Source organism: Atractosteus spatula, chromosome 3 (assembly GCF_055471065.1).
Source record: "Atractosteus spatula isolate fAtrSpa1 chromosome 3, fAtrSpa1.hap1, whole genome shotgun sequence".
NCBI lineage: Eukaryota > Metazoa > Chordata > Actinopteri > Semionotiformes > Lepisosteidae > Atractosteus > Atractosteus spatula.
This window is the reverse complement of record NC_142708.1, coordinates 31554021-31570141: the sequence shown is the minus strand read 5'-3', so window position 1 is coordinate 31570141 and position 16121 is coordinate 31554021. Positions and strand designations below refer to the sequence as shown.

At 36.4% G+C, this 16121-nt stretch overlaps 2 protein-coding genes across 2 annotated transcripts; both read right to left on the bottom strand.

Moving 5' to 3' along the window:
- Positions 1 to 4412, bottom strand: LOC148837696 (proteinase-activated receptor 2-like). The gene is made up of 2 exons (XM_088910822.1): positions 4225 to 4412; positions 1 to 3309 (listed from the first exon to the last, which is right to left on the bottom strand). The coding sequence occupies exons 1-2, from the start codon at positions 4286 to 4288 to the stop codon at positions 2240 to 2242; spliced, it is 1134 nt and encodes a 377-aa protein (XP_088766948.1). The 5' UTR covers positions 4289 to 4412; the 3' UTR covers positions 1 to 2239.
- Positions 4413 to 5664: 1252 nt separating this feature from the next.
- LOC148837695 (proteinase-activated receptor 2-like) lies at positions 5665 to 8204 on the bottom strand. Its single transcript, XM_088912278.1, has 2 exons — positions 8005 to 8204; positions 5665 to 7289 (listed from the first exon to the last, which is right to left on the bottom strand). Exons 1-2 carry the CDS (start codon positions 8063 to 8065, stop codon positions 6226 to 6228), a joined length of 1125 nt encoding a protein of 374 aa, XP_088768404.1. The 5' UTR covers positions 8066 to 8204; the 3' UTR covers positions 5665 to 6225.
- Between the last annotated feature and the right edge of the window lie 7917 nt (positions 8205 to 16121).

Below are 16121 nucleotides of genomic sequence, written 5' to 3'. Positions count from 1 at the left end.
TTACAAAAAAACAATGCTTTATTAAAAGACAAATATATACAGATTTAAGAATATTATCCACATTTAATAAAAGCAGGATTTGCGATTGAGAAAGTTAAGAAATGTTAATGAACTTAATTTATACAACAGACTATCTAGATCTTAGTCCATATGTTTTCATTCATTTTACATTACTTAAATATTACATTCACATTAATACAGAAAGCAAATGTTACAACGATTTAAAATACAAAGCAAGTTCTGGCTACCTGGCTGCATGTTTATGTGATCACAGGGTTTACTCTAACATGCAAAACAGGTTTGAACATGCACACCTGTAAACCCGAAACTTGCATTTCATAGAGTTCCAGCAGAAAGTAACTAAGATAAAGGCTGAGCCTTATGTTTCCTATTCATGTGGTCTAACTCCTTTATTTATATGAAGCATCTAAAAAAGATCAAGCGAGTATTGACTCTGAACTTTACAGTTAATAATGTGAGCCTCAATCCGCAATGTTTTACAACCCACTTCAAAACACAGCAATCAAGATCAAAGTGATCATATACTGTAACAATTAAAATGTGCCAGCAGATTCAATCTTTAGCCTCTGCAATGTTAAAAATAAACAGGCAAATCATGACACTAAGTTGAGTAATTTTCCATTTAGCTATTAAAATATTTACTCATACTTATTTTAGCTACTCCATCGATAAAGGGTAAAATGACTATAAACAAAAATGTAATACTATAGATTTAGTTCAAATTAAAAACAGGCTTTATTAAAAAAAAATGAATACTTCTCAATTAAGCTGAATGGCAACAAGTCAAAGAATTGTTTCTAGTTTCAGTGCTAAATGTAGTGTAGTTATAGCTGATACAGTAGATTTGACTTCTTGAAAGATAATGTACTTGATTGTTTCATTTATTTCACAAATCACTAAGCAAGTATGAAAAAATTTTTTTGTTTTGGAGTTTTGGAGAAAGCGACAAATGATTATTATAGTCTGCAGGGAAGAACACTCCTGCTTTGGAACAGTTTGTTAAATGCTAAAACACTGCCATGTACATAGAGAATATTTATGTAATTTTACTTTAGATAAACTAGGCATTAATAATATGGACACTTAAAGTGGAATGCTTATAATTAAAAAAAAAACATTTGGTTAATGGGTTAAGCCTGTTCTATGACTCACTTTGTAATTAAGGACATTTCGGTAGGAATGTAGTCCTGTTCTCATCCTCCATGACTAGCCCTCTTTCTCCCACAACCCACCCCCTGCTGTCAGCCCAAGCAGCATTCCCTGAGGAGCAGTAGCCCTAATTCCAGAGGCCTTTTCTGCAATGGCTCATCAGGCAAATCCTGGAAACGAGGTTATCTGTAATATCAGTGCCCAGAGAGGTATTAATCATCAAGCTGAGAGTGAGCTATTGTAACCTAAGTGGCAAGCACATTAAACCACCATATTACTTTACTTTAAGAGACTCTAAAATATATAAACTATACATTATAATACAGGAGAGGGGATTCTACAAATACATAAATTAACAAAGCTGGCAATGAGAACCTGACATTTAACCTGAATCTATAAAACTAGGAATACTTCAAGTTTTTTAGCTTTAAAAAATGGATCACATCCATCTAAAACTGAATATCTATTAATGTGTTACAGTACACTTAAGGTTTCAGAAAGCAAGTGAAAAAAAATCAGTGAAAATCACTTGTGAAGTACAATACATCAATAGGAATCAAATTATTTGTATTGATATTAAATAGTTACAATGTATTAGCTAAATATTTTATTGCTAAGATTTTTTGAGTGTACACTTAGGGACAATAAGTATGGCCAGGAAAAAAATATATATACAAACGTCATTCTATAAAAACTGAAAAAGCAAATACATGCTTCTAAAAAAAAAGATGCGCTTCAGCCAGGTTTGTAATAAAAATGAAGGACACACAAGATTTTTCCTTTTAGAGAAAGTTACCCATTTACAACATGTAACAGACTCAATAAAATATTAGCATCAGTAAAAAACTGGCAGTGAATACAATGTTGTACTCTAGCAAAATGAAAGGTTCCCTAAAACAGGTTCCTTAACATGGTGGACTTTCAGACCTTGTAAAGTCAGACGTGCATTCAGTTTTTGTTTTGATTCCATTTCTTCTCCGTAATTCACTATAGACTTTAAAAAAAATAAAATGCAGTACATAAATATAAGATTCAGAAATCAAGATTTTAAAAGCCCTCTTTTTCTTCATCAGCAGCTACTTGTGGTTGTGCTTCTCGAACTTGAAGTATAGATGTCATTCCTCTTTGAATATTTCATTGAGCTGAAGGACACTCTCATTCGCTCAACAGTCCTAGCACTCCTGCAGATGAGGGTGTTTTTCACACTGTCTCTGAACTCCTTGGAAACAAAGTAATAGATGAAGGGATCCAAGCAGCTGTTCAAGCTGGCAAGGCATAGGGTGATAATGTAAAATCCATAGCCATTGTTTTCAAAGCCCTGCTTCAAGAGCGAATAGTGAGCAACCAGCATAATGTTACTGGGGGTGAAACAGATCAGGAACGTCACAACGACGGTGACGATGAGGATGAAAGCCTTTCTGCGCTTCTTTCCGGTGTTCTCATCGGATATCGAGTCACTCAGCGTCCGAAGCAGCAAGAAATAAGCCGCTACAATTATCAGAGATGGGATGAAATAAGCAAAGATGCCCATTGTAATGAAGTAACCAAAGGGATAGTTTGTCTCGCCTATTTTGTTGACATCGTGGCAAGTGGTTATGTCTAGGTTCCCAATCTTGACAGTTTGGTCATAAAGATACAGTGGCGTTGTACTCAACCAGATTAAAATCCATATTGCAATTGAAAGGCAGACGGCAAACCGATTGTTTTTTCTCTGGGTAGACAGGGGATGAGCGATGACCCAGTATCTCTGCACACTCAAGCAGGTAATGAAAAGAATGGAACAGTACATGTTGGCATAGAAGAAACCCACCAGCACTTTACAGAGGCCCTCACCGTAGATCCAGTTATTGCCGTTGACGTGGTAGGCAATCTTCAGAGGAAGCCAGATGACAAACAGGAGGTCCGACAGAGCCAGGTTGGCCATGTAGATGGCGGCCGGATGCTTCTTCTTCGTTCGGAAGAGGAAAACCCAAATGGCCATGGCGTTGGTGGGCAAGCTGATGGCAAACACGATAATGTAGACGATGGGCAGGAAGACCGTGGTCAGGCCGCTCTGAAGTGTTTCTTCGGCAATTTTGTTCACCTTAAAGACGTTTTCCTTTTCGTCAATACTTGTGCCAATGAACCCACGTGAGCTACCTGCAATTACGAAATTAGTTGATAAAGTGCCAATTTGAGATTGAGTATAAAGAAAAAAAAACAACTGACCTAAAAAAGACCAGATAGCTTTTTCACAAAAGGAGGTTCCCAATGGAAGACGCCCTAGGTAACTACACGTACGCCAAAGTATGTTTTTTACAATTGCCTATATACAGTATCTTATGAAATGCTTTCCTGAGGACAGGCGATATGTACTTTCCTTCAGGGTACTGCTTCTAGCATTAAGATTGCACTCATGAGCATTACAAGCTCATGAGTCTCTTTACTTTTTAATAAACATATTCCGAAATAAATTTTAAAAATGGTTTTATTCATCACAGAACGTTTTAGAAAGCAGAAAAGTGGAATCAAATAATCTCCATATTAAGAAACTGGTAACTATACAAAATACATTCTGAAGTTACTGCTGAAATAGCTCAAAATAAACTCAAATAAAATAAATTAAAAGAATTTAAAATAAAATCTTCCTTGCGACAACTATGTGACGTTAGAATCTGTAAACTTCCTTAGTTCTCCGAGATACGGAAATCGCAGGACATACCTGTTTTTATTTTTGTAAAACGTTGTAACAAAAAAGGTTTTATTATTTTTTGTTCAGCGTTATCCTTTTCTATAATTTAGCTACAAGTACTTTCAAAATAAACCTGCTAGTTACACGACTCTTAATTTGTGAGTATTTGAGTTAAGACAAGAAGTCCCAATATTTTTTTTAAACATTCGTCTGGTAATTTAGCTCACTAATATAACTAACAATCGACTGTTTTCATTCCCGATTAATTGCCATTTAACAAAACCGTGAGTTATTTTCAAGGGCAACGCGTAACACTAAGAAACGAAGTCAATCCTTTTCAGATGTATTAATCGTAAAGTCACAAACCATAAGTAAAATCTTACCTGCTTCATAGCTGGATATAAAGGAACTTAGCAAAAATATTACTTTAAATTTCACCGAAAACATGGCTGTACTTTTCTTCGCCTAACAGTAATACGAAAAAAAATGTGCTGTGCTTTCTAATCCAAACGCAACAAACCGTCGTCTATTCCCCTCTGCAGCAATGCCTTTCTCTCGAGTGAAAATAAACATATACCCTGCCCCACCGGAGGCAAATATTCTTACCTGCATTACGTCATTACCTCGTGACCATATCCACCTGGCTCCTGGGTTTCGTTCGAGTTTTTGTGAATTTCCATCCAGCCGAGGATCTAGTTCATAGTACGTTCATAATACCCACATCACTTAATCATCCATTGGATTTATGTGTACTTTCACCTAACTCCTCACAATTTCATTTTTTTTTGCTGAACGACCTCTGAAAACAACATGGTATAATTGCTCGCTTTCTTTATTCTGCAATCTGTCCTTAAAAGAACTTTAACAGTTGTAGGCACGTCACGATTAAGCGGGTATTCTGTTTGTAATTAAGAACTGTAATATTGATATTAACTATTACTGTATAGTATCACTGGTGACAGCAAAGCTAGGAGGGAAAATGGGAATAGTTCGCTTTGGAAATGCGATCCACATCTCCCACAATTTGAAAACCCCAAAGGAAAGATTCATACAAATGCCGCAGAATCAGCCAGGTGGTAAATAGCAACTCCAGTCAGACAGGTTTGTGGCTGGGGGTAGTACTTAAAGTCAGAAACAATATTTCTGACATTACCATAGTTTTGTAAAACAGCCAAATTTGCACACCCTTAAGCTACTTTGATTTCACGAGAAGGTGACGCATAAAAAAAAAACTTTGATGAGAGAAGTTAAAAATGTTATGGCATTTTGAATTACATGGTGGATCTGCTGTTCTTTGCAAAGTTTTAAAATTAGTCTACTGTAAGGTAAGGCACTGGTGCAAAAAAAAAACTACATAATTGTGTCTCATTACTTCCGAAGACACAGCAAAGTTAAATTGAGCATTCTGTAATGTGCTATATCATAGGATGGTGAGCAGACATCTCATCTTCACTCACTTATATTAAAACAACCAATTTCATAGCATAACTACATTAAAGCCACATGCAATAATGTTTTTCTTAAAGATTTGACCATGTAGAGACTGCTGTTAGTGATTCACATATGCCTATTCATTAAATACCACTTTTCAGTACAGTGTTTTCATGGGTGTGTAACGGTTCTTGGGGTTTCCGCCCTTGCCTGCTCCTGCCCTGTCAGTTCGTCCATCACAGCCTGGGCGCGAATCCGGGTCTCTGGTGTCCCGCAACAGGGAACTTGCCAGCTGAGCTAAAGTAGCCCTCCCACAGCCCGGGCGGCTGAGATCACTGTTATTCGCAGGGACGTATTCGTTACAGGTGTTTGTGTGAGAATAGGCTTAAATTGTTCAAATCTTTTATTGCAAATAAAATACAAGGCTTAAAATCATACAAGGCAGTTCAAACAATTCACATTTGACTAGTGCCTTTAAAATGTATGTACATGAATGAACATTTTTATGTACATTAAAATATACATTTTCCTTGAAAATGAGATGGTATATCTTAAAGGTTATAAACTGGTGCAATAAGTGCAAGACAGAAAGTGATTCACATTGCATTCAATTGCAAAAATTACCCATGTGGAGTGTATGAACTTAAAATATAAACAGAATATTAGAACACGTAGGTAGTGAATAAACACACTTTAAAATGTTGAGGTTTTATATCTCTTTCCTATCAAAAAAAATCCTAAAACAAGGATGTACAAGTCCTGACCAGACTTATACCAGACTTATACCAGAGCCAGACCAGATAATCTTGTTCACTCAGTTTCTCCTTTAAAATATGTATATTAAAAAATCATAAAAAGGTTATTTTTACAACCAGAGGCAAGGTTCTGTACAAAAGTCTAACATTCAGAACAATTTCTTTCATTACAAAACAGGTGTGAATTAGCCTCTCTGTCTAACAGCTGCTAGTACGTGTTCCTGAATCTGATGAATAGGACTTGCTGCTCTTTGAGTATTTCATTGCTGTGAAGGACACTCTCATTCTTTCTACAGTCCTGACACTCCTACAGATTAGGGTATTTTTCACATTTTCGCGGAACTCCTCAGAGACGTAGTAATACAGGAAGGGATCAAAGCAGCTGTTCAAACTTGCGAGGCAGAGAGTGGCAATGTAAATGCCATAGCCATTGTTGACTTCGCCTTGCTTTAAAAGCGAATAGTGAACGAGCAGCATGATATTGCTCGGGGTGAAACACACCAGAAACATGACGAGGACTGTGACGATGAGCAGGACCGCCTTTCGGCGTTTCTTTCCGATGTTCTCGTCCGTCATGGAGCTGGCGAGATGCCTGAGCATCAAAACATAGGCGATTATGCACACTACTGCCGGGATGAAATAAGCAAAAACGCCCATTGTAATGAAGAAACCAAAGGGATAATTGATCTGACTTGCTTTGGTGATGTCGTGGCAAATCGTAATGTCTAAGTCCTTAATCTGGACGGTTTGGTCATAAAGATACAGTGGAGTGGTGCTCGCCCAGATTACAGCCCAGACTGTGATGGCAATGTAGACTGCAATCTTGTTGTTTTTCCTCTGGTGGGAGAGAGGGTGCACAATGACCCAGTATCTCTGCACACTCAAGCAGGTAATGAAAAGAATGGAACAGTACATGTTGGCATAGAAGAAGCCCACCAGCACTTTACAGAGGCCCTCACCGTAGATCCAGTTATTGCCGTTGATGTGGTAGGCAATCTTCAGAGGAAGCCAGATGACAAACAGGAGGTCCGACAGAGCCAGGTTGGCCATGTAGATGGCGGCCGGATGCTTCTTCTTCGTTCGGAAGAGGAAAACCCAAATGGCCATGGCGTTGGTGGGCAAGCTGACGGCAAACACGATGATGTAGACGATGGGCAGGAAGACCGTGGTCAGGTTGCTTTGAAGGGTGTCCCAGGCCGTTTGGTTCACTAGGGTACCATCAAGTGTTTCAATGCCAAGAAACCCTCTTTGTTGGGAACATACTGAAAGAAAAAAATCACTTTTTAAAAAGTGTTCTTGCAATATTTATATATCCTTAGGATGGTATATTCAAGTATTTTAACTCAAAATATTATCAACACAATATACAGTACATATGATTAACATTAATAATTTAAAATTCATTCAAAACTGTCAGCTAAGTATGAAGACTAGAGTTAAAGAGGCTTAATGAAGTCAATACAAACGTTGCACTTTTGTAACTATTTTTAAAATGCTACACTTCTCAGAACAACTTACAACCAGGTAAAATGTTTTTTTGGCTTATTCAAAACCACCTATTACACCAATGCTTAATTTTTGCATTTAAACAGAATAATATTCAACATTAATAATGTAACAAATATTCAACTTCTGAATTATACAAGATGAAATTAACTATGTTTAAACTAAAACTGAAATGTAATGTATTAAAGTTTGAAATTCAAATTTAAAAATGTACACATAGTGCATAGTGCATAGTTCAACGGAAAATAAAAGTGATGTATTAAAAGTGGTATCATCAAGTTAGAAAATCAAAATAAAATTATAGTACAAAATGAAGTGAATAAAATATTTTCTTCATGCATATTATTTTTTACTTATTTCAGGTGCGCACACACAATTGGTTTAATCAGTTTTTTTTTTATCAAAGGAAAGGCAAGGTTTAAAGGACAAACGCGTATTCACTACAACATATTTTTTTAAAAAGTAACTTACCCTGTCGAGAACATATCACCAATAAAGAAAACAAATGAACTAGCCTCATTGAATAATTCATATTTTGTGCTGTGCCTATTATTGGTAACGAAACTGTGTGTTTTAGTTTTGAAATATAAGAATTAGCGGAATTAGACGAGCTCCAAAATAGGACGATATTTTGAAATCAGTTATAGTCCGCTCTTTCAATGTCTTCCTCCGTGAGAGGACTCACCTTACACGGTGAAAAACCTGGCTCTTGCTACCTGCTTACGTCATTTCCTCGTGATTGCGCCAAACCGGCTTTCCGTTCGCTTTGAGAACAGCCAGCAAGCCCAATGCAGACTACTGCCTAATCGTATTGCACAATTCAGGACTTTCATCCAATCTATTTAGTTTTTCTCAGTTTAATTACGTGCCGTATTAAATTGGTTTGTACATGTTTTTTACAGGGAATATTGCTAAAGGCACAAAACGTATTCGTGCAGAAAATGAATATTGAAGTATATATAAAGAAGTGCAGAAAACAGCGATCTAGTAGCACTTTAGAAAATACAAAAATACCAGGAGAAAGAACAGTATTATCTAGGCAGGTTACTATGTCTGTGTTGTTGTCCAGCCCATCAGAAAGTATCACCCTGCTTCATAGTCTGCAGAAAAACATGAACTGATACTATTACAGAAATTTAAGTATGTGAGAACTTTTTATAGCTCCTGGGAAGAAAGTGGTACACAACAAAAAACAGAAATCAATTTTTTTGTCTAGTGATGATTATGCTTGTTGACAGATTGCAGCCAAGTTACAGGTTACACCCAGTGCTGTGTGTTTGAGATCTGGGGGTGGGGTGGGAGCGATTGTGAAACCGATACTGTTGATGTAAGCATAGGGTTTAATGAAGCTGACAATCCCCACATATAATAGCAAACAAGTGTTTATTACGCCAGAGACGTGCATGCGCCTGTACATTCATACAACCAAGACAGTGGCAAAGCAAGACTGGGAGACCTTATACCATACTGGCTTCTACTCTAGCCTTACTGTAACAGGAAATGGCACAAAAATTACTTAACACGACACAAACACGTATTGTTAAAATAGTTAAAACTTGCTATAACTAACTACCTGCTGTACTGATAATAGAAGACATTGAAAGAGAAGTCCAGACAAAATAATGAAAATAATGAAAATGCATTTTGATATCTGCATTTTTAGTAAATATCATATGTCATATTTTGAGTAACTGTTACATCAACACTTAATTACATAAAAAGAAATGAACGGAGTAAGATATATGATTAGTTTTTTACAAATTTCCTTCTAGGGATCTGCCTTTTCCAAACTATGAATTCTAAACAGTATGTGACTTTGCAATACTTACTGCCTTTCTGGACCTGGTTAATGAATAAATTCCGAGATTTTCTTTCATTAGCATTAGAGCCAGCCAGTCTCTTGATGGGTAATAGACATTGTCAATATGAAGAATATAACATTTCTGGAATTTCAGAAGCCTGATGTGAGAGGTTTCAAATCAGCTGTTTAGTCATTACAAGAATAACAAAACATACAAATACAGTAGGTTAGCACGTGTGAAGCAATGCAAAGCTATTTTTGGTTAACTAGATACTGGTATTTCACAATAGTGTGATCTCAATGAGTGTCACTGATCTACAGGATGATTCTCTCCTGGCTCTTTATTAATAACAATAAGTAGACTAGAATCCTAAACAGTGTTCAGTATACAGTATGCAGTATACAATATACAGCAATAAAATCGCTCTGTACTATATATGTTTCATATGGATCTATTTAATGTAAAATATTTCTCTTGTTCATGTTATTGTTCATGTTTATTCTGTTTATTCTGGGGTTTTAATTACTTAATGTGCTTAACAGACCATAATAAAAGTTACAAACAAGACCATATTGCCCATCTAATCCAATTTTTAATGGTTGTAGTTTATTAATCTGAGAGATTTTTCTTGACAGAAGACAAGTTATCAGCTTCAACAAGTGTTAAACAATCAGTTTACAAAGGCACACAACTAGATGTTTGGCTCCTCTTCTTCTTGTGCCAACAACGCTCCTAATCTACTATTTGACACATCGATCTGGAACAGGATGAGCAAAAATGGGTCACAAGTGTTGCAGTCTTTAAGGTCGTGAAAGCCTTTCAGCTGCAAAAGTCCACTCAAATCTAGCGACATTTGTTTTTGTCGGTTCAGTGAAGGCATATACTATTCCTGAAAAAAGGAGAAACAAACTTTGGTTCCAACCTGTTAGACCCAGGAATGGTCTTACTGATCTCCTGGAAGTAAGTTTGGAACAATCTTAAATGACCCACACTTTATTCACTTGAGGCTGCTGCATAATGCCATTGCCTACCCCTACATATCTCTGAAATTGTACATCTGTTTTAGAATAAGGTACTTCATGTCCCATTGATGGTCAGTCCAGCAACTGTTTCTGTTTTGTTTCCAAAAGCATTCCTGCTAATGAGATTGTTCATTGCTCCCTTGGTCATTGACGTATTCTTGCTATGCATTCAAAAGAAGTCAAGCAAGAGTCAATATAATCCTCATTGTAATGATGATACCATGATGATACCATTATGTTCTCAGACCAATAAGTGGGAGTGCCCAGTGTCTTACGTAAAGATTCAGATGCTACGAATTGAGAACTGCTTCTTTCTGACCTGCACTTGGTCTGGTTTGTCAATTTTCTGGCTCCATGAAGTGCACCTGATCTACATTCTAATGACCTTCAATGCTAACCCTGTTGCCAAACCTTGCTGCTTCATTTGTTACTGTTGTAGCTTCATCACAGACTCCAGTAAGTCTCCAATGACCAGTTTTTCTGTGCTTTTGTCATGTCATTGACACTACTTCTGGCTGCTGAGGCTCCAGGAAGTCCTTTGTGTTGCCTTTTGGCATTATTACTATTGAAGCAGTTGCCTGCTTTTCCTGCTCTTCCACGAAAAGGAATGTTTTGCAGCCTCCAGAGATTTTCAGCATGGTCAATATCCATCCCGCTGCTAACACCACCTGTCTCAGAGCCCACTCTGCAAAGCAGTCTACTTGGTCCCAGTGTAAAAGATAATTGCAGAACAGACTAAAATAATTAATTAAGCCTGAATATATCCCGCCTATATACAGTGGTACCAACACATTCTGCTATCTGAGAGCTGCAAGAGACGTAATGATGTGGCCTAGGAGTCTGCCCTTTTATCCTGGATGCTCCTCCCACTTGATATCACCCATGGGACTTTTTAAAAGGAAACTTCCTTTTTGCCACATGTGAAATCAACAATGACATTACCAATAGCTAGGATCTTTCTCACCAAAATTCAATATAAAAGGAATAACATTGGATATATTGGGGTTAGAGACCAGAACGTTTGCAGCTTATAAAAAAAGATACTGTATATAAGGAGTAGGGTCAATAAAAGCATACATTTTGTCCATGGACTTAAAGCATGGAGCCTTCTTCCATACTAATCAATAGATTAGAGCAGATCTTAACTTAGACTAAGTGGGTGTTTCACTTGTACATACCCAAATACAGTACATGATTGTACACATATGCATTTTAAAACTGTTTTTACTGTCATCTGTCCCTTACTTTTATCTTGACTTACCAATCATTAAAAAAAAGTTTCATGTTAAACATTTAAAGGGTCATTTAAAATAAATTTTACGCAAGGACTATTTATATTGTCTTACTTTGAGAAGTAGACAAGTTGTCCTTTATTGTCGATATTTATTGAGCAACCACACTATCATTTATTGATGCAAGCAGGAATCTTCTTATATGGATCTCAGAGATGCTCCACTAATTACTTCACTCCAATTGAAGTATTCACCCCTTACTCATATTGTTTACTATCCATTAACCAGTACTTTATCCAAAGATATGCTTTATCTTAAGTCTTTTAATACATCATGTACTATGTCGGATGGCATGGTGGAACAGTGTTGAGAATTGCTGCCTCAGTTCTGAGCCTGGTGTGCTGTCTCTGTGGAGTTTCTATATTCTCCCCATTCATGTGGGTTTTCGCCTGGTGCTCCAGTTTCCTTCCACAGTCCAAAGATATGTATACTGCTAACCTAATTGGCTTCTGGGAAGATTGATCCTGGTGTGACTGTGTTCATCTCTGTGTTTGTGTGCACCCTGAAATGAAATAGTATTCCACAGAGGGTATGTTCTTCATTACAGTTTTTGCTTGCTGGGACAGGCTGCTACTCCTTCATACAGATTAAACCCTGTATTGGATAAAATCATGTTGTCTGTTTCATTAGGTAGAATTCTAATGCCATATCATTACTATAACTTTATTCAGCATGTAACTGAAGTAAGACATATTGGTGCATAACTAACTGATTCATTTTCATTGCCCTTTTTATGGACGGGTTTACCACTGTCTCGAGAGACTTCTGAGTTTTGTTAATGGTCTACAAATTAGTATTGTTTCTTAAGTAGAAAAACATCACTCCTCTATGTTAATAGCATTCAAATTAGAACCTTGCCTTTGCTTAGCCTGAGGAAAGCTGTAAACCTCTTCCTTGTGAAACTCCTGGGTGAAAACTTGTTTCCATAACACCTTTTTTTCCATTATCTAAACATTTCTGCTTATTATTGCTGAGACACTTTTAATCCTTCAAAACCTACAATGTTCCGTTCATGATTCTCTGCACTTCAACATCCTGATTGAATTTACTGTAGTGTTGGTGATTCCTAAGTACTTTTTGTTATAGCATTGTTATTTAGTCATAAACATCTCATGATAAAATACATAAAATAGAAAGGCCTTTGAAGCCAACCACTACATGTTGTTTTCCATTTTAAGATTAAACTCACAAGTCCCATAATGTCCACATGGAAAATGAACCAAAACAAATGACTACTGTGCTGAGTAGATGTTATCTTCTAAACCACACTTTGTCACCAACGGCATAACAGTAAAAAATTGAAAAATTCATGAGATACAGAAAGTAATGCTAGGCACCCATTCAAATAATTTGGCTGTAACAGACTCTATTCAAAACAATTAAGTATAAACTGAGAGGCATCAAAAAGTATTGATAATGTTAGGTCCAATACTCACTTGTTTTGTATGCGTTTGTAAGTGCCTCTCTCTATATACAATTAAAATTAAAGCAATGTTTAAAATACAAAGTACTTTATTATTAAGTACCAGTTACATCTAAGTTGTACATTATGTACTGTGGTTTATTATTCATTGAGCAAGAGAATACTACTGTAGTAATATACTAGAAGTGTAATCTTTAGAGCCAATGTGAGTAAGCATAATTTGAAAGGAAGCCTGTCTTATCTGTCGTATATCAGATTACTCATGTTATCCTATTACGTCAGTTCCTGTTCTGCATTATACTATAATCTGTTTCATTCTCTTTTGTTATTGATGCCTACATTATTACTTTGGATTCATGCAAAACACAATAGAAGGATAATGGGCAGTGGTTTTGCATGGTTTTTTTTTGTTACCTTTTGTCACCTTTTGGAGTACAGTTCTTCCTCCCGCCTGCCAAAATCTAGACAGGACCACACCTCCATAAAGCCAGCTGGTCGCACGAAAACATGAATAAATCAATGACTCAATTTGTTTGTCTCTGCACAAGAAGGTCAAAGAGAACTCCAAGTAAAGTGAATTAAAGATTTTGAAAACCATACCAAAATTAATTCGGATGTATCAAAATAAATGTTACAGAATCCCTCCTTCGGATGAGCCGTAAAACCATGATCCGTACTCTCCATGGTCATTAAAAATCCCAGGGCATTTCTTGAAAAGAGTAGGGGCATTAAATGGCCAAATTTCCTCCTGGGCTTTACCAGTCATGGCCTCCTAATATTCCCCATCTATGAACTGTCTTCATCACTCTGCTCTCCTTCCCACTGATAGCTGATGTGTGGTGAGTGTACTGGCGCACTTTGGCTGCCATCACATCAACCAGGTGGGAGTTATACTGTACATTGGCGGTGCTGGACGAAAGTCCCCGTTACCCGTAAGAGATTTGAGTGAAGTATCCAGAAAAGCGCAATATGGTTGTAAGGATTATTAATAGAATACATTAGATTATGAGTCATCAGAGAATTCTGTGCTGCATTCACAAGGGGCTGTGCACAAGGTTAAAACGTACTGTATCTCATCAGACGATGCAGCAGATAACAACTTTACTTTTAAATTACCTTTAAATTTAAATTCAAGTGGTCAAAAGCTTTTCTGTTGTAAGCTAACAACGGATTTGAAAACATCCTTTTGGGCTGGTCCTGTAACAAGTCCATGAGCACAGTATGGGGGCTATTGATATGTGCTGAAGGCAAACCATTAACAGTTGAGACAGGAATATCTGGCTCCATTTATTGGGCCTACCTGAGTGACCACACAAATGTGACTGATAGCTTGTCAGGACAGCTACTGTGGACAATTAATAACACACCCAAAACAAAAGTATTGTTTTTCTTTCAGTTTGCACAGAAAAACAACAGACTTGGTAGCAAATGAACAAATAAAGGTTTATTCCATGCTGAGAAGAAAAGAAGGCTGTGGAGCCTTCTTTGTGTGTCCGGACATAAAGAAATGTGTTTTCTTTCTTCTCTTTTCAGCATGGAATAAACCTGTACTTGTTCCTTTACAGAAAAAAGACAGTCACACAGTAGAAATAACATAAAACAAAAGATCTAACCTTTTAAAGGACTGTGTCCTCTGCGGGGATATAACCTTATAAAAATTATTAAATTAAAATATGAATTATGAAGATTGTTCATATACTATTTTCTTATTGGTTTTCTTTCTCCAAATATTTATTTATTTTGCATGTTTGTTTTCTGTAAATTCATTTGAAAATAAACTAAATTCACAGTAAAAAACAACTGAGAAAATTTATTTTGCTTTCTTGATCATATCACTCACACAGAGTTTTAATCCAATGGCAAACATTGTAATGGTTTACACTGTTTTTTGGGAAGCAAAGAAAAAGTGTTTTAAACATTTTAAATACATGAAACAAGAAAAGACATTTGGTAACAAACACTTCATTATTAACTTTTTTTTCTGTTGTTGGCTTCCTCTGGGAGACTCGCCCTTTTGTTCCAGAACATTCCCAGCCTTTCAACCATTTATTTAGTTTGGTCAACAGAGGTGTCCTGTTAAAATAAGGCAGAATATTTTCTTTTCCCTTTAAAGTAGTTCTTCACCTTTGTTATGTTTTTCTTTAGGAAATGTGATCACTAGGGCATGTAAACCTGTTACTGGTGGGGGAGGGGTATCACCTACCTGTAGTGTTAACAGCAGACAACCTTAGCCTTTAGTCCTTCATAAAAAAACATAAAAAAGCTTCAGAAAAAATACTTATCATTTCACTCAATACTCTTACCTTATGAAATTGTCAGTCATTGGTTTCAGTTTTATTGTTGCAGTACAATAATAAGCAATGGAAAGGATGTTTGTGAGAGTTTAACAGAATAAAATGTGTAAACCTGTTCTGTATTGTATTATTTCACTTTTTATAAGTTTACATGCAAAAGCACAAAAAGTGGTTGCATAAAATAAAACAAGGAAGGCTTTTCTCAACAGCATGAAATACAAGAAGTCCGTAACAATGGTGAATGTAGTAATAGGAGTTTTTTCCTCTTACTGTACAATAATTCGTATTTCGTGTATTTCTTGAATGTGCATGCAGCACATCCAGGAGGAGTGTTTGAAATGCATGAACAAAAAAAAGACACAAAGCTTCAGGTTTAACTGCTTCTGACAATATGTACAATATCAGTTAAGCTCCTTCTAAGCTATCCTTAGAAATGGAATGAATTTAGTAAAAACATGAAAATATTAACACATTCCACCAAAACGATGTTTGAATTTCAGAAAGCTGAGATATTGTGTAATGTACTTGTTTACAATTTGCAAAACAAAACTTTTTATAGTTGATCTAAATGCTTAGAGGTTAATAGAAAGCTGGCCAAATATTTTTTTTCTTTGCCTGCATATGCATTGTGAGCAATGCATACCGATCTTTGTTTACCCTGTCGTTACATATCTAATACAGTGAAGTCAAAGGTTATCATTCTCCACACCCGAAGAAGGCTCCACAGCCAAAAAGTTGTTTTTCTTCTCTTTTCA